General features: G+C 43.5%; 1 protein-coding gene and 1 pseudogene across 1 annotated transcript; both read right to left on the bottom strand.

Moving 5' to 3' along the window:
• Positions 1 to 2444: 2444 nt before the first annotated feature.
• On the bottom strand, positions 2445 to 15519 carry LOC124033479 (annotated as a pseudogene).
• A 265-nt stretch (positions 15520 to 15784) lies between these two features.
• Positions 15785 to 21975, bottom strand: LOC124033723 (cleavage and polyadenylation specificity factor subunit 5-like). Its single transcript, XM_046345924.1, has 7 exons — positions 21700 to 21975; positions 17716 to 17916; positions 17529 to 17592; positions 16757 to 16846; positions 16566 to 16641; positions 16367 to 16481; positions 15785 to 16257 (listed from the first exon to the last, which is right to left on the bottom strand). The coding sequence occupies exons 1-7, from the start codon at positions 21822 to 21824 to the stop codon at positions 16236 to 16238; spliced, it is 693 nt and encodes a 230-aa protein (XP_046201880.1). The 5' UTR covers positions 21825 to 21975; the 3' UTR covers positions 15785 to 16235.
• Between the last annotated feature and the right edge of the window lie 939 nt (positions 21976 to 22914).

Genomic DNA, 22914 nt, shown 5'->3' with positions numbered 1-22914 from the left:
AGTAATCACTGCGCCATTTGAATGTATGGGGGGTTCCTTACGTGCACATCCACATTGTCAGACAAGAGATTATTTCAGAGAAGGTAGGCCACATTTATTAACAAGGAAATACATGTTCACTTTCAAAGGAAATACGCATGTTACAGACTGAAACTATGGCAACTGCTTGGGGACAAAAACAGGCCAGATGGAGCCTATAAACAGAATAGAAAGGATTCACATAAAAAACAAAAATGATGTGAGCAAGGCCCACATAAGGTCTGACAGTAAACTGTCGGTCTTATCTAGGCATGACAGGAAATGGCCTCACTATTAATCAGAGAGCCCCTTCCAAGAAAATTCGGACAGGTGAAGTCAAGACAGACTTGAGCCCTCTCTTCCTCTCTCAGAATCTGATATGCCAGCGCATCAACGTGCAAAGCTAAAATATCCTCATCGATTAATAAACCCTGGTGATGAAATATATCTGTAGTGCTGTGTTACTGTCAAACACCCACACACATTAAACAAGTTAGACTAATGTTCATCCCTAAGTATCCTCTTTGATCACAGCAGCAATATTGTAATCATCACAAACACATTATCTATATTTCACTGCTGGGGGGGGTTCCATTAACAATTATGATTACCTTTGTGCAAAGGAAGATATGATATAGAATTGTTTTACTTTGTGGTTGTGGATTCTACTGAAAACCGTTTATCGTCCACGCGGGCTTGAAAATAACCGCACCAGTTTGAGGACAGCCTTCGCCCAATCTTGATTCGCCCAAATAATCAACGATTAAAACCCAAAACCAGAAACTACCGCTGCTGGTAATAACACAATTCTATGTGAGCCTTGACAGTTTCTCGCCGTTTCATCTGCCCAAGAGAGATTATGCCGCTTTCACATGCTAGTTGGAATTAGGTAACTCATACATTTCCGATTTGCCAAATCGTAGAAAATATCCCAGTTTCCCTAGTTGTCATGATGACACACCTATCTCGATCGATGGGAGAATATTTGAAATAGACAAGTCGGCTATGTGTACATCGTTAGATTACTTAATGTAGCAAAACATGTATTTTAATCATGGAGCATTTTCGCACCACTTGCATTTGGACACAGACATTTTAAAAGACACGTTTGTCCGAATCGAGAACGAAGATAGTGTCGCCAAGTTAAAGTTTCTCGAAAATTCTCTTGTGTTACGCCAAACAGTACCCAACCTGTATCTCCCAGTAATGGATACCAAAAGACTCTGGTTAAATCACAATATCTGGTGTGACAATCTATAGTTACAGTATGTATCTACATCCTTTGTCGAAATGTAACAGTCAGACTGCAACCATTGTTTCAATATTTTCACTACGGTGACTAAAAACTAAATAATGTATACCGATGTGTTTAAGTACTATGCAATGTATTTAAATAACTATATTTTGCTATGTGACTACTGTGTAAAAAAAAAGTGCCATGTATGTAAAATATGAGTCATACGTAAATATAACAACAAATGCTGTAAGAAGAGGGGATGGGCCAATAAAAATACATTTTAAAAGATAAGTGAAATCATAGGTCTGCCAAACATCTAGCTGTTTTTACTCATTTGTTATTCAGTTTGATATCCAAGTGAAGAATGTAACATCGGAGTGGTGGTTGTGCGAGTGTGTGTGGAGTTGGTTCTCTAATGTTCAATCACTGCTCTGTAGTTTACTTTCCTTGCAGACAGATTCGTTTTTACAGTGACAGCATGAATACTGTAAGATAGTTTGAACACATACTACAGACACACAAATAAACTAGCAATATATAATAATATTATTATTATTATTTCCATTTAGCAGATACTTTTATCCAACGCGACTTGCAATCACGTGTGCATATATTTCACGTCTGGGTAGCTCCAGGAAACAAACCCACAACTCTGGCGTTGCTAATGCCATGACCTGCCAACTCAGCCATACAGGGCCACAACAACGGCACGATAATGAACACAAAATACTACCAAGTGCTGTCACTGTAGACATTTCAACAACAAAAAACCCTGTGTTACTCTGTGGCTGCCGACCAAAACCAGGTAACCATGGTAACATGGTATCCCAGTCTGTTCACTTTAATGAAGAACACATGACATCATCAGGCTTTAGAGTAGACCCACCACCCCTCACAGTGATGTTATATTACAAACACATACACACAAAAACTAATTCATAATACACAAAGGAGAAGTCATAAACTGCTCTCCTACAAGAATCACCAATAGGTAGTGTGTGTGTGTGTAGAGTGGAGCTTCTGTGAATTATATATTTTTATTTATTTGACCTTTATTTAACCAGGCAAGTCAGTTAAGAACATATTCTTATTTTCAATGACGGCCTGGGAACAGTGGGTTAACTGCCTGTTCAGAGGCAGAATGACAGATTTGTACCTTGTCAGCTCGGGGGTTTGAACTCGCAAACTTCCGGTTACTAGTCCAACGCTCTAACCACTAGGCTACGCTGCCGCCCCTCTCAAATTTGTCATATGTTTGACAAATTTGAGAGTCTCTTTGTCCCTGTAGACAAGAGCCAGGGAGTTGACCTCTGGATACACCATCAGGAGCTGCGGACAGGAGGACACCGATGAGAAATGACAACCATGACAATCACAGGAATCTAATTGATCAGTTGCCATTTGAACAGTGACATCACTCACCTCCTCATCCTCTTCATTAGCAATATAAGAGGTGAAGCCCCCAAACTCGGTCTGCCAGTCTGAAAAATAAAAAGACAGTTATCACACTTTGGATTTGATATTGTGTATGATAACATTCACACTTACAATTTTAAAAATATTTCCCAAACTATGATTCTAACCTACATTGTGTGTCTGTGTGATTAGGCATGAGTGTCTGATTAAGCGTGTGTGTGATTAAGCGGGTGTGTGACTGACCAGGACAGCTCAGGGGCAGCAGTAGGTCAAGGGCGTACTCCGCTCTCTCCATCGTGCAGTAGTGTGTAGTCCCCGTGAGCCCAGCACGCAGTTCTCCAACACACACCGGAGTGCTCGGCTCTTGATAATACACACAGAGGGGTCAATACATACTTAGAAAGGCATATGCAGTCCTGAGGAGGTACAGAAAGGTCAAGGCTCACAAACACACATATCTGAGGATACACACAGGGGTCAACACACACACACACACACACACAAACCCACACATACACTACCTGTCAAAAGTTTTAGAACACCTACTCATTCAAGGGTTTTTCTTTATTTGTACTATTTTCTACATTGTAGAATAGTGAAGACATCAAAACTATGAAATAACACATATGGAATCATAAAGTGGTAACCAAAAAACTGTTAAACAAATCTAAATCTATTTTATATTTGAGATTCTTCAAATAGCTGCCATTTGCCTTGATGACAGCTTTGACCACTCATGGTATTCTCTCAACCAGCTTCATGGGATAATCACCTAGAATGCATTTCAATTAACAGATGTGCCTTCTTAAAAGTTACTTTGTGGAATTTCTTTCCTTCTTAATATGTTCGAGCCAATAAGTTGTGTTGTGACAAGGTATGGGGGTATACAGAAGATAACCCTACTTGGTAAAATACCAAGTCCATATTATGGCAAGAACAGCTCAAATAAGCAAAGAGAAATGACAGTCCATCATTACTTTAAGACATGAAGGTCAGTCCATACAGAAAATTTCAAGAACTTCGAACGTTTCTTCAAGTGCAGTCGCAAAAACAATTAAGCGCTATGATGAAACTGGCTCTCATGAGGACTGCCACAGGAATGGAAGGCCCAGAGTTACCTCTGCTGCAGAGGACAAGATCATTAGAGTTACCAGCCTCAGAAATTGCAGCCCAAATAAATGCTTCACAGAGTTCAAGTAACAGACACATCTCACCATCAACTGTTCAGAGGAGACTGTGTGAATCAGGCCTCCATGGTCGAATTGCTGCAAAGAAACCACTATTAAAGGACACCAATAATAAGAAGATACTTGCTTGGGCCAAGAAACACGAGCAATGGACATTAGCCTGGTGGAAATTTGTCCATTGATCTGGAGTCCAAATTTGAGATTTTTGGTTCCAACCGGCGTGTCTTTGTGAAAAGCAGAGTAGGTGAACGTATGATCTCCACATGTGTGGTTCCCACCGTGAAGCATGGAGGAGGAGGTGTTTTGGTGTGGGGGTGCTTTGCTGGTGACACTGTCTGTAATTTATTTAGAATTCAAGGCACACTTAACCAGCATGGCTACCACAGCATTCTGCAGAGATACACCATCCCATCTGGTTTGCACTTAGTGGGACTATCATTTGTTTTTCAACAGGACAATGACCCAACACCTCCAGGCTGTGTAAGAGCTATTTTACCAAGAAGGAGTGATGGAGTGCTGCATCAGATGACCTGGCCTCCCCAATCCCCCGACTTCAACTCAATTGAGATGGTTCGGGATGAGTTGGGCCACAGAGTGAAGGAAAAGCCGCCAACATGTGCTCAGCCTATGTGGGAACTCCTTTAAGACTGTTGGAAAAGCATTCCAGGTGAAACTGGTTGGCAGAATGCCAAGAGTGTGTAAAACTGTCATCAAGGCAAAGGGTGGCTATTTGAAGAATCTCAAATATAAAATATGTTTAGATTTGTTTAACACTTTCTTGGTTACTACATGATTCCATATGTGTTATTTCATAGTATTGACGTCTTCACTACTATTCTACAATGTAGAAAATAGTAAAAATAAAGAAAAACCAGTGAAAGCTTTTGACCGGTAGTGTACATGCACAAACAAGCAACACACCTTTGGTATTCTTATTAGCTGATGGTTTGTACCCAGATGACCCTGTGGCTTCTCTCTCTTGTTCATCTTTTTGGTCCTTCTCTTCCTCCTTGTCTTCGTCACTAGGGCTGAGATGCAGTCAGAACAACAGCTCCCAGCATGCACTCACACACTGGGGGAAGGACTCTAACGAAGTCACTTCATAACATCTGCACAACGGACATACACAAAAATATTTACACACATCATATACGTTTACAGCCATCATAACACGTTCGGAATCTCTCTCTCACTCACACAAACAAATTACTCGACAGGCTCACCTCCTGTTGGGAGGACCTTGCTTGGTCCACTGGACGTCAGTCGATCTCAGTGCTTCACTCACCTCCTTAAACTTCTCCTCCTGTAGAGACAGACACTGTCAACCAGGAGAGAGGCAGCAGGAGAGAGATGGAAAAATTAAGAGGTAGAGTAATGGTGTTACTTTGAGGAAATTCTTGAGCTGGATCTCAGCTGTCCTCTAACTCTTGCTGAACCTGTGACTGGTAGTCAACGTCCAGATGCAGTGGATTCAGCCACTCTAGCAGCACTGTGAACAGACACACAAAATACACACTCAGGTAAAATGCACACTCACACATCCTTGTGACCACATCCTTGCTATATGGCTGTGAGTTCACTGTTTCAGAACACACACACACTTACATCTATGAGAAGTTGGGGGCTCCTTGGGAAGGGGGGCTCTGTGTGACGAGGGGGTCGCTCCAAAGACGGCCCGTGAAACCTGGACAAACACACAGAGAGACAACCATCCGTAGATTGCACTACTGCTACCTGGACAGGTGAGAGGTGTGAAGTGTGTGGTTGTTATCCGGTGGTATAGGAAGAACTATCTGGTGGAAGGAGACGGGTGAAACCTCGAAGAGAACCAGAGTGTTCCAGCTGGGCACCAGAGACTTCACCACACTATGGGGCTGGACGTGATCTATGCACAAAGTAGATTATAAGTTAAAACACACATTTTTTCACTCACGCCAATACACACACACACATACCCACACACCAATACTTACCATCTGTGCTGAAGAGATCCAGGGTTCCTCCATCGCTGCTTTCCCATGGAGGGACAAAGTAGAGGATGAAGGCAACACGCCTCCCCTCCAACTCATCATCATGACACAACAGAACATCTACCGACAGAGAGATAGAGAGGGCATTGATAAAGACAATGTATATTTCATAATTAATTCCAGAAATATGCATGTCCATATAGACTAACTATGCAGTGGGTAGAACAGGATATATTGGGGGGATAGCTCAGTGCTTCTGCTCTTTTCTAGGAAGAGCATGCTAATATTAAGGCTTGCTCATAGTTTTTTTGAAGAGCAGAGGTAAAAACATGTGACTCACCAGTGTATTGGTACTTGGCACAGGAAATGTCCACTGTGGGCTTCAGTTCTACCCCCAACACTTCCCCCAGCCAGGATCGAAACAGCCCAAATAGTCCTGCCCTGAAATCACACACAAAGCTCAAAAACAGCCAAACTGAGAGAATGCACATGTAAAGAACATCACACTGTTTGCGTAGTGAGTAACACTTTCCCTGATTCAGCGCATACCGAGGCTTGAACTCAGGACCTCCCTCACAAACACGCGACCGCCATCCTGAAGCGTCGTACTCAGTCGTCCAAATGGAGACACTTGTGGAAGCACGCGCAAGTGGAGACACTTCAGGCTGAGGAATGAGTTACACAGATCCCCGTCTGCTACACACACACAAAGCAAACATGTTCTCTCTACCTCCCTAAATTGCTCTCACACAGACACATACAAATTATCTCAAGTCTGTGATGTGAGGCTCTTTTCTCTTTTTCAGGTCATCTGACTGTAAGAGAAATTGTCAATGAGTATCACAACTCCCAATGTCATAACTCCAAAAGGCAGAGTAAAGAAACATTATGAACAAGAAGCAACCCGTTTCCAAACTGTATTCCTATCAGTTTTCCTTTTTCACCCGATTAAATTTGTACAGGTCGTTGGACTTCTCATGGAAGTTGAGGTCTAGAAGCTCCCTCTGTAGGTTCTCTGTAAAGCTGTCACTCTGGATGAAGTTCCTGATGATGCAGTGAGGGAAATGGTGGCAGTCCAGCTCCAGGCCCCCTTAAGACTGGTCTACCAATATAAAAAAAGTTTTAACACCAATTATGTGAATAAATGTAACATTAACTAATGTATGTCTTAGAGTCAGTTGTTACCTCTGGAACATTTTCATGTAAGGTTCTAACCCATTCTAACAGCACATAGGAAGGTGGTAAACCTCAATACTCCAAAAACATACTTTTTTGTGACACTATTTTCTTACTTCTCTTTGGGTGCCATATATGAGAGCCCGCACCAGCCCGCACCGCAGCATTCAATGTCAGCAGAACAAACCGATGAATCGGTGGTGCGCAACACGTACAAGGCAAGCAGGTAGGAGCTCCGCAAATGGATTAGAGACGCAAAAAGACAATACAGACTCGAACTTGAAATTATGTTTGACATTTCAGACTCACGTCGCATGTGGCAAGGACTACTGACTACCACAGACTACAAAGGCAAATCCAGCTGTGCGGTGCCCACCAAAGCCTCACTCCCAGATGATCTTAACACATTGAATGCTTGCTTCAAGGCAGACAAAGAGCCATCCAGGAAGACTCTCGCTGCTCCGGACGACCAGATGCTTTCGCTTTTCAAGGCTGACTTGAGGAAAACTCTCAAAAAAGTGAATACTCACAAAGCCGCCGGCCCAGATGGCATCCCTGGCCGCGTTCTTAGAGGGTGTGCTGACCAGCTGGCATCTCAAACATCTTCAACCTGACCCGGGCTGTAGTCCCCACCTGCTTTAAGGAGACCACCATCGTCCCAGTGGCCCAAATGACAATCACCCCGTCGCACTCTCATCGGTCATCATGAAGTGCTTTGAGAGGCTGGTCATGGCCCACACCAAGGCCAGCATGACAAGCAGACTGGACCCACTCCAATTTGCCTACCGCTACAACAGATCCAGATCCATTTCCATCGCTATGCACACGGCCGTAACACATCTGGACAAGAGGAACACCTATGTGAGAATGCTGTTCATTGATTACAGTTCAGCATTCAACGCTATTGTTCCCTCCAAGCTTGACACCAAACTCGGAGCAACTGGATCCTGGACCTCCTGACGGGCAGACCATAGGCTGTGAGGATTGGCAACAACACCTCTTCCACACTGACCCGTAACACAGGGGCCCCACAGGGGTGTGCCCTCAGTCCTCTGCTGCAATCCCTGTTCACCCAAGACTGCGTGGCATTGCACGACACCAACTCCATCAGGTTTGCTGACGACAACACGGTTGCAGGCCTGATAACAATGACGAGTTAGCCTATAGGGAGGAGGTACGTGAATTGGCATTGGGATGTCATGACAACAACCTCTCCCGCAATGTCAGCAAAACAAAGGATTTTTTAATTTTACCTTTATTTAACCAGGCAAGTCAGTTAAGAACAAATTCTTATTTACAATGACGGCCTACTCCGGCCAAATAGGGACAATGCTGGGCCAATTGCACGCCACCCTACCGGACTCCCAATCACGACCGGATGTGATACAGCCTGGATTTGAACCAGATACTATAGTGACGCAACTTGCACTGATGCAGTGCCTTAGACCGCTCTGCCACTCAGGAGCCCAAAATGATTAACTTCAGGAAGCAGAGGAGGGAACATGCCCCGATCCACATCAACAGGACTGCAGTGGAGAGAGTCACTAGTTTTAAGTTCCTAAACATTCACATCACAGAGGACGTGTCATGGATCAACAACACCACCACCTTTGTCAAGAGGTTGCAACAGCGTCTCTACTTCCTTAGGCGGCTGAAGAAATCCGGCATGCCGCCCCGGGTCCTCTCCAAATACTACCGCTGCACCATCAAGAGCGTCCTGACGAGTTGCATCACGGCCTACCCCTAGTATGAGAATTGCTCCGTGCACGAATGCAAGACCCTCCAGCGTGTGGTGAAGATGGACCACTACATCACTGGGACTGTGCTTCCACCCATCCAGGACATATACCCGAAAGGGTGTCTGAGGAAGGCACGCAGCATCATAAAGGACCCCACGCTACAAGGAGAAGGTATAAGCGAATGAGGTCTGATACAAACAAGCTCAGTGACAAGTTTCTATCTATAAGCCATCTGACTGCTGAACACTTGAACTGTTCTTATTCTCCGCATCGTAGCACACATGTGCTCACTCATGCACAGACCCACACAGACATACACATATACAGTATTCAGAACCCTTGACTTTTTCCACATTTGGTTACGTTACATCCTTATTCTAAAATTGATATTTTTTTAAGCGAAAACAGGTTTTTAGAAAGGTTTGGTAATTTATTAAAAATAAACAGAAATGTCTTAGATAGAATTTGTAGATAATTGGCCCTCTTTCTGGGACTCACCCACAAACAGGACCAAGCCTGACCTGCTGAGGAGTGACGGACTCCATCCTAGCTGGAGGGGTGCTCTCATCTTATCTGCCAACATAGACAGGGCTCTAACTCCTCTAGCTCCACAATGAAATAGGGTGCAGGCCAGGCAGCAGGCTATTAGCCAGCCTGCCAGCATAGTGGAGTCTGCCACTAGCATAGTTAGTGTAGTCAGCTCAGCTATCACCATTGAGACCGTGTCTGTGCCTCGACCTAGGTTGGGCAAAACTAAACATGGCGGTGTTCGCCTTAGCAATCTCACTAGGATAATGACCACCTCCATTCCTGTCATTACTGAAAGAGATCATGATATCTCACATCCCAAAATAGGGCTACTTAATGTTAGATCCCTTACTTCAAAGGCAATTATAGTCAATGAACTAATCACTGATCATAATCTTGATGTGATTGGCCTGACTGAAACATGGCTTAAGCCTGATGAATTTACTGTGTTAAATGAGGCCTCACCTCCTGGCTACACTAGTGACCATATCCCCGTGCATCCCGCAAAGGCGGAGGTGTTGCTAACATTTACGATAGCAAATTTCAATTTACAAAAAAAAAAAAAAATGACGTTTTCGTCTTTTGAGCTTCTAGTCATGAAATCTATGCAGCCTACTCAATCACTTTTTATAGCTACTGTTTACAGGCCTCCTGGGCCATATACAGCGTTTCTCACTGAGTTCCCTGAATTCCTATCAGACCTTGTAGTCATTGCAGATAATATTCTAATCTTTGGTGACTTTAATATTCACATGGAAAAGTCCACAGACCCACTCCAAAAGGCTTTTGGAGCCATCATCGACTCAGTGGGTTTTGTCCAACATGTCTCTGGACCCACTCACTCTCACAGTCATACGCTGGACCTAGTTTTGTCCCATGGAATAAATGTTGTGGATCTTAATGTTTTTCCTCATAATCCTGGACTATCGGACCACCATTTTATTACGTTTGCAATTGCAACAAATAATCTGCTCAGACCCCAACCAAGGAACATCAAAAGTCGTGCTATAAATTCACAGACAACACAAAGATTCCTTGATGCCCTTCCAGACTGCCTCTGCCTACCCAAGGACGCCAGAGGACAAAAATCCGTTAACCACCTAACTGAGGATCTCAATTTAACCTTGCGCAATACCCTAGATGCAGTTGCACCCCTAAAAACTAAAAAAATGTCTCATAAGAAACTAGCTCCCTGGTACACAGAAAATACCCGAGCTCTGAAGCAAGCTTCCAGAAAATTGGAACGGAAATGGCGCCACACCAAACTGGAAGTCTTCCGACTAGCTTGGAAGGACGGTACCGTGCAGTACCGAAGAGCCCTTACTGCTGCTCGATCGTCCTATTTTTCTAACTTAATTGAGGAAAATAAGAACAATCCGAAATTCCTTTTTGATACTGTGGCAAAGCTAACTAAAAAGCAGCATTCCCCAAGAGAGGATGACTTGCACTTTAGCAGTGATAAATTCATGAACTTCTTTGAGGAAAAGATTATGATTATTAGAAAGCAAATTACGGACTCCTCTTTAAACCTGCGTATTCCTCCAAACCTCAGTTGTCCTGAGTCTGCACAACTCTGCCAGGACCTAGGATCAAGAGAGACGCTCAAGTGTTTTAGTACTATATCTCTTGACACAATGATGAAAATAATCATGGCCTCTAAACCTTCAAGCTGTATACTGGACCCTATTCCAACTAAACTACTGAAAGAGCTGCTTCCTGTGCTTGGCCCTCCTATGTTGAACATAATAAACGGCTCTCTATCCACTGGATGTGTACCAAACTCACTAAAAGTGGCAGTAATAAAGCCTCTCTTGAAAAAGCCAAACCTTGACCCAGAAAATATAAAAAACTATCGGCCTATATCGAATCTTCCATTCCTCTCAAAGATTTTAGAGAAGGCTGTTGCGCAGCAACTCACTGCCTTCCTGAAGACAAACAATGTATACGAAATGCTTCAGTCTGGTTTTAGACCCCATCATAGCACTGAGACGGCACTTGTGAAGGTGGTAAATGACATTTTGATGGCATCGGACCGAGGCTCTGCATCTGTCCTCGTGCTCCTAGACCTTAGTGCTGCTTTTGATACCATCGATCACCACATTCTTTTGGAGAGATTGGAAACCCAAATTGGTCTACACGGACATGTTCTGGCCTGGTTTAGGTCTTATCTGTCGGAAAGATATCAGTTTGTCTCTGTGAATGGTTTGTCCTCTGACAAATCAACTGTACATTTCGGTGTTCCTCAAGGTTCTGTTTTAGGACCACTATTGTTTTCACTATATATTTTACCTCTTGGGGATGTTATTCGAAAACATAATGTAAACTTTCACTGCTATGCGGATGACACACAGCTGTACATTTCAATGAAACATGGTGAAGCCCCAAAATTGCCCTCGCTAGAAGCATGTGTTTCAGACATAAGGAAGTGGATGGCTGCAAACTTTCTACTATTAAACTCGGACAAAACAGAGATGCTTGTTCTAGGTCCCAAGAAACAAAGAGATCTTCTGTTGAATCTGACAATTAATCTTAATGGTTGTACAGTCGTCTCAAATAAAACTGTGAAGGACCTCGGCGTTACTCTGGACCCTGATCTCTCTTTTGAAGAACATATCAAGACCATTTCGAGGACAGCTTTTTTCCATCTTCGTAACATTGCAAAAATCAGAAACTTTCTGTCCAAAAATGATGCAGAAAAATTAATCCATGCTTTTGTCACTTCTAGGTTAGACTACTGCAATGCTCTATTTTCCGGCTACCCGGATAAAGCACTAAATAAACTTCAGTTAGTGCTAAATACGGCTGCTAGAATCCTGACTAGAACCAAAAAATTTGATCATATTACTCCAGTGCTAGCCTCTCTACACTGGCTTCCTGTCAAAGCAAGGGCTGATTTCAAGGTTTTACTGCTAACCTACAAAGCATTACATGGGCTTGCTCCTACCTACCTCTCTGATTTGGTCCTGCCGTACATACCTACACGTACGCTACGGTCACAAGACGCAGGCCTCCTAATTGTCCCTAGAATTTCTAAGCAAACAGCTGGAGGCAGGGCTTTCTCCTATAGAGCTCCATTTTTATGGAACGGTCTGCCTACCCATGTCAGAGACGCAAACTCTGTCTCAACCTTTAAGTCTTTACTGAAGACTCATCTCTTCAGTGGGTCATATGATTGAGTGTAGTCTGGCCCAGGAGTGGGAAGGTGAACGGAAAGGCTCTGGAGCAACGAACCGCCCTTGCTGTCTCTGCCTGGCCGGTTCCCCTCTTTTCACTGGGATTCTTTGCCTCTAACCCTGTTACGGGGCTGAGTCACTGGCTTGCTGGGGCTCTCTCGTGCCGTCCCTGGGGGGGTGCGTCACCTGGGTGGGTTGATTCACTGTTGTGGTTGGCCTGTCTGGGTTCCCCCCTTGGGTTGTACCGTGTCGGAGATCTTTGTGGGCTATACTCGGCCTTGTCTCAGGATGGTAAGTTGGTGGTTGAAGATTTCCCTCTAGTGGTGTGGGGGCTGTGCTTTGGCAAAGTGGGTGGGGTTATATCCTTCCTGTTTGGCCCTGTCCGGGGTGTCCTCGGATGGGGCCACAGTGTCTCCTGACCCCTCCTGTCTCAGCCTCCAGTATTTATGCTGCAGTAGTTTATGTGTCGGGGGCTAGGGTCAGTTTGTTTATCTGGAGTACTTCTCCTGTCCTATTCAGGTGTCCTGTGTGAATCTAAGTGTGCGTTCTCTAATTCTCTCCTTCTCTCTTTCTTTCTCTCTCTCGGAGGACCTGAGCCCTAGGACCATGCCCCAGGACTACCTGACATGATGACTCCTTGCTGTCCCCAGTCCACCTGGCCATGCTGCTGCTCCAGTTTCAACTGGCCTGGGCCCTAGGACCATGTCCCAGGACTACCTGACATGAGGACTCCTTGCTGTCCCCAGTCCACCTGGCCATGCTCCTGCTCCAGTTTCAACTGACCTGAGCCCTAGGACCGTGCCCCAGGACTACCTGACATGATGGCTCCTTGCTGTCCCCAGTCCACCTGACTGTGCTGCTGCTCCAGTTTCAACTGTTCTGCCTTATTATTATTTGACCATGCTGGTCATTTATGAACATTTGAACATCTTGGTCATGTTCTGTTATAATCTCTACCCGGCACAGCCAGAAGAGGACTGGCCACCCCACATAGCCCGGTTCCTCTCTAGGTTTCTTCCTAGGTTTTGGCCTTTCTAGGGAGTTTTTCCTAGCCACCGTGCTTTTACACCTGCATTGTTTGCTGTTTGGGGTTTTAGGCCGGGTTTCTGTACAGCACTTTGAGATATCAGCTGATGTACGAAGGGCTATATAAATACATTTGATTTGATTTGTCTTATTTACATAAGTATTCAGACCCTTTACTATGAGACTCGAAATTAAGTTAAAGTGCATCTTGTTTCCAATGATCATCCTTGAGATGTTTCTACAACTTGATTGGAGTCCACCTGTGATAAATTCAATTGATTGGACATGATTTGGAAAGGCACACTTGTCTATATAAGGTCCCACAGTTGACAGTACATGTCAAAGCAAAAACCAAGTCATGAGGTCGAAGGAATTGTCCGTAGAGCTCTGATACAGGATTGTGTCAAGCTACAGATCTGAGGAAGGGTACCAAAAAAAAATCTGCTGCATTGAAGGTCCCCAAGAACACAGTTGCCTCCACCATTCTAAAATGGAAGAAGTTTGGATCCACCAAGGCTCTTCCTAAAGCTGGCCACCCAGCCAAACTGAGCAATTTGGGAGAGAAGGGCCTTGGTCAGGGAGGTGACCAAGAACCTGATGGTTACTCTGACAGAGCTCCAGAGTTCCTCTGTACCTAAAGGATTCTCAGGCCATGAGAAACAATATTCTCTGGTCTGATGAAACCAAGATTTAACAATTTGGCCTGAATGCCAAGGGTCACATCTGGAGGAAACCTGGTACCATCCCTATGGTGAAGCATGATGGTGGCAGCATCTTACTGTGGGGATGTTTTTCAGCGGCAGTGACTGGGAGACTAGTCAGGATCGAGGGAAAGATGAATGGAGCTAAGTACAGAGAGATCCTTGATGAAAACCTGCTCCAGAGCGCTCAGGACCTGACTTCAAACAGAACAACGGCCCTAAGCACACAGCCAAGACAACGCAGCAGTGGCTTTGGGACAAGTCTCAATGTCCTTGAGTGGCCCAGCCAAGAGTCTGGAACCCGATCAAACAACTCTGGAGAGACCTGAAAATAGCTGTGCAGCAACGCTTTCATCGAACCTGAGGGCTTGAGAGGATCTGCAGAAAAGAATGGGAGAAACTCCCCAAATAGAGGTGTGCCAAGTTTGTAGTGTCATACTCAAGGCTGTAATCGCTGCCAACGTTGCTTCAACAAAGTACTGAGTAACAAGTATGAATACTTATCTAGATGTGATATTTTTTTGTAAATTATTAAAAATAAACAGTTTTTGCTTTGTCATTATGGGGTATTGTGTGTAGACTGATTAAATTGTTTTTTTCATACATTTTGGAATAAGGCTATAACGTAACAAAATGTGGAAAAAGTCTAGGGGTCAGAATACTTTCCGAATGCTACACACACACACACACAACTGCTGCTACCACTCTTATTATACTGCTCAGCTTATACACTGCCCCCCTCTCCAATACACGTGTAAATTTTAGCTATAAATTGTGCCTTCCTGTATTATACTTAAGCTTAAAAAGTGATATACTACGGTGCCATTTACTTTAAGTTCGTAATCGTATCTTTGTGTTGTTTCATTGTCGAGAAGGAACCTTCAAGTAAGCAGTTCGTTGGCTGATGAATGACATGCGTATTCCTTAGAAAATACGAATAAAAATTTAACTTAATGAAAAGTGATAATGGTTGAGGTAGTTTGACCCACATCTTAGTGTTTTCAGATCAGTGGTCATGAAAGCAAAGTTGTGACTAAAGCGTTGCACTTGACTGACAATATTGATATATATTATTATATTATATATTATTATTGATATGGAGGGTGACTAATAACGTATCGATCAAATAACCATCTATGTTACAAGACTAGCCAAATCATGTGCTTGGTGTAAACACATGTAGCTAAAATAGCTAGTGTGCTTGGTGTAAACACATGTAGCTAAAATAGCTAGCAAGTAGCTGACCATGAGAGTACTTCGCTCGCTGCGACCATGCTTCCTTCACATCTTCGTCCTCGAGTAGTGCATAAAGTTCTGCTCGCTCTTCACTTTTCTTTCTCGCTATCATATCGCTGTCGTTTACAATTGATTTTAGTATAAATGAGTCGCGTTAAATTGCGCCATAAAAACGCAGCAGTACGTTAGTGGTTCCGAGTCTTTTCCGTGAACCGGTTAATTTGTCTCATTACACTTAAGAGCCGGCTCTCAAACGGCTCTTCTTTGTGTCGTCAATATAGCTGTGAAAGTTGACATTGTGTTTCCAAATGACATCACCAAGTGGGAAGCATATATAGTGAAAACAATACACCAAAACCAAGACGTCATCAACACACTCGGTATAAAAAAAGTCTTCATGAAAAGACTAATTTATTTATTTTAAGAAAAAGAAATAGCATGACAGTCATACAGGTTAAAACACAACAGGAAACTCAATGCTGTTGTTTCTTTAATCAAATAAATGTATTCTGTTGCAAGAGCATAACATCTGATTCTTGAGACACTGGGTGGCAGTTTAATCATGTAAGAAATTAGATTTTTTTCAGATCCAAACAAAAAGTCTGACAGTATATTTTCTTCCATCATTGTAAAGAACACATTTTACGGTCCCTTCTCTTGAGATGGTGGGTTTTTTGTTCAGCCTTACCAGGAAGCCAGAGGTGAGTAGCCTTGTGTTGCTTATTTTGATTGCCCCACATTGTATTAATTCCACGCCATGTCTTCATTTCACCCATATATGGCTGCACTCACAGAGACAGCCAGCCACTGTGCCCATTCTCACACCATTTAGTTGTAGATAAAGTTGAACCTACAGGAAATAAATATCAATATACAGCATACCGGAGCTCACACACACCCTTAATACACTCATTCTAACACACAAAAGTGATTTATACACAATATATAACACACACTACCTGCTTAGTAGTTGCGGTAGGCTGGATATGATTGGCCCATAGCCGGGGGCGTTGTCATAAAGCTCAAACAGAGGGGCTGCCACCAGTTTGTAGTTCTTTGGGACTGCAAACAGAGCTGAAAGACACAGAAGCAAATATCACTAATGATTATGTGAGTAGAGTATGTAGAACAGATTTTGACTAGTTAAGGGGCGCTTACCTTTTTCCTGCAGTTGAACCAGGAAGAGCTTTTTATGCTCCTTGGGTTTAGTGATGTGGGCTGGAATGTAGGGATACTGCAGCAGAACAGAAAAGCAAATATTTACCACACACAAATATTTACTGTTGGCTCAATTTCTCCTCCTCCATACATTTCAGTGTAAACTGTACTGTGTGTTGGATTATGCTCACCTGTGGGGGTTCAAAGTTGGGGCGCCACCAGTTTCCGATGGAGTCATCGATCACCCAATCCTGCTTCACCCCGTCCTGCCGGCCCAGGATCTGACAAAGACACAGTAAAGACAATCACTATGGCATCATGGCATCCTGCAGGATCTTAGATAATGCTACCCCATTGATAGACGCAAACTACTTTAGCGCCTATTGACGAGTGTCTTTTGACCGGGGTAGTTTTGTTAAAAGCCCCCGACACACTTGCTCTAAACATTAACACGCATCGCTTGCAGTACTGTTTTGGAAACTTAAGGAATTAATCTTTCATATCAGCGAGAAATATATATTTTTCAAACTGTAAATTACTACACACCTTTATAGGGTTAGGTTTGTGTTCCCACTCGGCCGTATCCCCATGTTACAGTGCTTGTTTACGGAAGACATAGGCTGCCACCTGTGCTAATTAGCTATCTTGCGCGCTCTGCACACCTGTGTGTAAGCTAACTGGGGAGCAAGTGTTGTTCATCAACTGGAGGCACACAATGTGTGCAAAACTGCTACAATAATTTTTTTTTAAAGATTATTTTTCGAAAGCGATAATTATTGATGTTTCTAAACATTAACACACAGCATCAGAATTGGAGTTTACACAGAGCCAAATGTAGGCGAATGGAATGGCTGAAAACTGAGAAGAAGAGTTTGAGAGGTAAGAGAATGCTAGGATGGATGGAATCACAACCTCAGATGACAACTCTGGCCGGCCTCCTTTGAGAGTATATGTGTATCGTACCTCTGTCATCAGGCGTTTCAGCCCATCCACCTCATCCTCCCCTGGGCTCAGCTCTCCACCTGGCCTGCAAGAGACAAATAGACAACCCTATAAGAGAACCATACAAACATACATGCACACACTTGAAAAACAAACAGACTGTTGATGTAACTCTTGCAGGCTGTGCTTGGTTGGTAGTAGTGCTTACAGTTTGAAGAAGGTGGTTCCCAGCTGCAACAGCAGTACATGGGGCAACCTGTGCTCATGGACAATAAGCACTCCCTCCACCGCCCTCCGCATGCCCAGCTTGTCAAACTCCTCCCTCATCCTCTGGAACCGTGCTGCCACTGAACTGTCCTTCTCATACAGAGGCTCCTTGGTCCCAAATGTGTAGTTGGTGAGAGGGTATCTGAAATAATGTCATGAATACCATTTTTAAATGTGCACATCCCATAGCATGCCTCGACTAACATGCACATACTACTCAGAACAAGCGGTTGGTGGCATCTTAATTGGGGTGGAAGGGCTTGTGGTAATGGCTGGAGCGGAATTGGTGGAATGGTATCAAATACATCAAACACATGGTTTCCATTGTTCGATGCCATACCAATCGCTCCGTTCCAGCCATTATTATGATCCGTCCTCCCCTCAAGAGCCTTCACTGCTACCCAGTAACCCCCCACAAACACACACGGTATAGCTTTTGAATGAGGATGCATCTACAGGACGGTAGACTAGCAATTCATCATAATTTTGTGCCACAAACTGGGCTGTCAAATTGGACATAGAGTCAGCTGCAAAGCTAGCCAGAATTCGAATAGACATTCATTACATTCTCTCTCCAGTCAGAACGTGGCTATGCAACGATCAGGACAGCGCAGAGCCGGCTCAAGATACTGCTTGGAAAACATAATACTATAGCAGTCCACTAGATTTGACAACACTTCCGGTAGTTACTCACCCCAAAGCTAGTCCAAAGCTAGTCCAGAGACGGTAGGAAAGCAAGACACCCCACTCTCAAATTGTTTCTGATCGGGGCCACTGTTTTTTAAAATGTATTTTATCTTTAACTAGACAAGTCAGTTAAGAACAAATTCTTATTTTCAATGACGGCCTAGGAATAATGGGTTAACTGCCTTGTTCAGGGGCAGAACGACAGATTGGTACCTTGTCAGCTCTGGGATTTGAAATTGAAACCTTTCGGTTACTAGCCCAACGCTCTAACCACTAGGCTACCCTGTCGCCCAGGTTTACTTATTGTCCCCATATCACGGGTTCCCCAGGGCGAAACATCTCACTGGCAAATGTTTTCTGGGCGGGACAGGTAGAGTGAAAGGGAGGGGCCATTAAGTAGAGCAGAGCTAGCTCAAAGATAGAAGAATGAGACAAAAGAACATGCCAGATATTTCACCAGATGTGTAAATGTGAAGCATCTGGTTGGCATTTCCACTCACAACCAAATATGGTGATGAGAAGAAGCACAGTGGCTGGCAGTGGGAGACATTCTGCAGATTTTCTCATCGATTAAACATCTCGTAATACAGTTTTCTGTTTCCAAAACTATAATCTGTAACAGAGTGGACTGCATTTTGTAAACTTAACCATTTTCCAAAGTTAGTAAAAATGGTGGTGTTTACTACAAATTGAGTTATTGGGCACACACACCCAATTCAGAGTACGCGTTCCATAACAAAAATATGCAAATACATGCTACAACGCGCCAATATGATCTCACCTTTGGGTGTTGAGTGGCAGTGTTCTGTCCTCTCAAGACCCGTGGTCTGGAGTAGGATTAGATAGGGTTAAATAGTGGAATGGGGTGGAGATTTTTAAAAAAAAATTATAGATGGCTAATAGTTGGAGGGGCAATTTTCCACTAAAGTATCAACAATTTAATGTAGGTAGGCCATGAATGGTCTCACAGCATTGCAATAGGCATTGCAGTATGCACCTAAAAGTTGGATGCAATCTGACAACCAAATCCTAAAGAAGATCGATCGCGCTAGCTCGTGCTTGTTTCACATTTTACAAACATAATATATGAATTATTAGAAATTCAAATCTGTTTTCACATCAATACATAGGTTCATTATTAAGCTACTTAACATAATTTACATATTTAATAGTGTCAATGGAAGTTGTTGTAGGTCAACTTGTCTTTTGGAGTCCAGCCTTCTTTTTAATTACATTTTGATTTGTTAAAATCCCACCTAAAATCCCACCCGTTTACAACCCCTATTACTAGCTTGTTCAACCTCTCTTTCATATCGTCTGAGATCCCCAAAGATTGGAAAGCTGCCGCGGTCATCCCCCTCTTAAAAGGGGGAGACACTCTAGACCCAAACTGCTACAGACCTATATCTATCCTACCCTGCCTTTCTAAGGTCATCGAAAGCCAAGTTAACAAACAAATCACAGACCATCTCGAATCCCACTGTACCTTTTCAACTTTGCAATTATGCGATCTGGTTTCCGAGCTGGTCATGGGTGCACCTCAGCCACGCTCAAGGTCCTAAACGATATCATAACCGCCATTGATAAGAGACAATACTGTGCAGCTGTATTCGTCGACCTGGCCAAGGCTCTCGACTCTGTCAATCACCATATTCTTATCGGCAGACTCAACAGCCATGGTTTCTCAAATGACTGTCTCGCCTGGTTCACCAACTACTTCTCAGACAGAGTTCAGTGTGTCAAATCGGCGGGCCTGTTGTCCGGACCTCTGGCAGTCTATGGGTGTGCCACAGAGTTCAATCCTAGGGCCGACTCTTCTCTGTATACATCAACGATGTCGCTCTTGCTGCTGGTGATTCTCTGATCCACCTATACGCAGACAACACCATTCTGTATACTTCTGGCCCTTCTTCGGACACTGTGTTAACTAACCTCCAGATGAGCTTCAATGCCACACCACTCTCCTTCCATGGCCATACAACTGCTCTTAAATGCAAGCAAAACTAAATGCATGCTCTTCAACCGATCGCTGCCCACACCTGCCCATCCGTCCAGCATCACTACTCTGGACGGTCCTGACCTAGAATATGTGGACAACTACAAATAACTAGATGTCTGGTTAGACTGTAAGCTCTCCTTCCAGACTCACATTAAGCATCTCCAATACAAAATTCAATCTAGAATCGGCTTCCTATTTCGCAACAAAGCATCCTTCACTCATACTGCCAAACATACCCTCGTAAAACTGACTATCGTACCGATCCTTGACTTTGGCGATGTAATTTACAAAATAGCCTCCAACACTCTACTCAGCAAATTGGATGCAGTCTATCACAGTGCCATCCGTTTTGTCACCAAAGCCCCATACACTACCCACCACTGCGACCTGTATGCTCTCGTTGGCTGGCCCTAGCTTCATATCCGTCGCCAAACCCACTGGCTCCAGGTCATCTATAAGTCTTTGCTAGATAAAGCCCCACCTTATCTCAGGTCACTGGTCACCATAGCAGCACCCACCCGAAGCACTCGCTCCAGCAGGTACATTTCACTGGTCACCCCCAAAGCTAACACTCTCTTTGGCTGCCTTTCCTTCCAGTTCTCTGCTGCCAATGACTGAAACAAACTGCAAAAATCACTGAAGCCTCACATCTCCCTCACTAGCTTTAAGCACAAGCTGTCAGAGCAGCTCACAGATCACTGCACCTGTACATAGCCAATCTGTAAATAGCCCATCCAACTACCTCATCACCATGTTATTTTTTTTGCTCCTTTGAACCCCAGTACTGCTACTTGCACACTCATCTTCTGCACATCTATCACCTCAGAGTTTAATTTGCCATACTGTAATAATTTCATCACTATGGCCTATTTATTGCCTAACCCCCTTATCCTACCTCATTTGCACACACTTTATATAGACTTTCTGTGTTGTATTATTGACTGCATGTTTGTTTATTCCATGTGTAACTCTGGGTTGTTGTTTGCGTCGCACTGCTTTGCTTTATCTTGGCCAGGTCGCAGTTGTAAATGAGAACTGGTTCTCAACTAGCCTACCTGGTTAAATAAAGGTGAAATATATATTTTTTAAACTCCTCCTGCAAAGCTTGCAGTCCATGAACTCTTCCATACAATTGAGTGAAATACGGGTATTGTAGTAGTCTTTGCATAATCACTATACATATACACATAATCTGACGTTAAAAACCAATCGTCGTCGTCCCTTTACCCTGTTACTCACAAATTAATGGTTCTCTCCAGGCTGAGTGGTTTTGCAGGCGCGCTCATGTATTTGTTCCCGCCGAACTGACTGACCCCGCGCGGCCAGCCGGCGGATGAACGATTGGGAACAGGCACACTCGACATTGCTCCAATACCACTATACAAAATCTAGCTGCAAAATCCTCAGGTAGAAATGCAATGCAAAACATGTACTAGAACAATAACAAAGAAAAATGGAAGGCCGTAACCATGCGCAAATTGCCTTCCTCTCTTTCTCTTTTTCCTGTTCTGTGTTTGATGCAGTAGTTAAACTTCCGACAATTGGGGCATTGCCGCCACCTATCTTGCTGGAGTGTAATAACCAGTAATAATAATAGTAGCTCCTGTAGATGAAAATCTGAATTTTGAGGTGGTCGAATTCTATCCAATTGCTTTGCCCTTGTCCAACATACCCCAAAGGTTCTGTTAAATGTAAAAACTCTAACCCTGCATGAATAAGGTATTGATGGTTCAGCAATAAAAGCACTTTCCTCCATCAAATCTAATTTTATTGGTCACATTCATATATTTAGCAGATGTTATTGCGGGTGTAGCGACATGCTTGTGTTCCTAGCTTCAACAATGCAGTAGTATCAAACAGTTCAGAACAATACACACTAATCTAAAAGTAAAATAATGAAATTAAGAAATATATAAATAGTACATCAAGCAATGTTGGAGTGGCATTGACAACAAAATGGTGTTAATTGAACCTTTATTTAACTAGGCAAATACAGTAGAATAGAATATAGTATATAAATATGAGATGAGTAAAGCAGTATGTAAACATTATTGAAGTGGCCAGTGATTCCAAGAAAAAATATATATGTATATAGTGCAGCAGCCTCTAAGGTGCTGGGTTACGTAACCGGGTGGAAGCCTGCTAGTGATGGCTATTTAACAGTCTGATGGCCTTGAGATAGAAGCTGTTTTTCAGTTTCTCTGTCCCAGCTTTGATGCACCTGTACTGACCTTGCCTTCTGGAAGATAGAGGCAGGAACAGGCTGTGGCGCGGGTGGTTGATGTCCTTGATTATCTTTTTGGCCTTCCATTTACATCATTACATTTAAGTCATTTAGCAGACGCTCTTATCCAGAGCGACTTACAAATTGGTGCATTCACCTTATGACATCCAGTGGGACAGTCACTTAACAATAGTGCATCTAAAACTTAGGGGGGGTGGGGTGAGAGGGAT

Source organism: Oncorhynchus gorbuscha, linkage group LG04 (assembly GCF_021184085.1).
Source record: "Oncorhynchus gorbuscha isolate QuinsamMale2020 ecotype Even-year linkage group LG04, OgorEven_v1.0, whole genome shotgun sequence".
In the NCBI taxonomy this organism is placed as follows: domain Eukaryota; kingdom Metazoa; phylum Chordata; class Actinopteri; order Salmoniformes; family Salmonidae; genus Oncorhynchus; species Oncorhynchus gorbuscha.
This window is presented reverse-complemented; position numbering and strand designations above follow the sequence as displayed.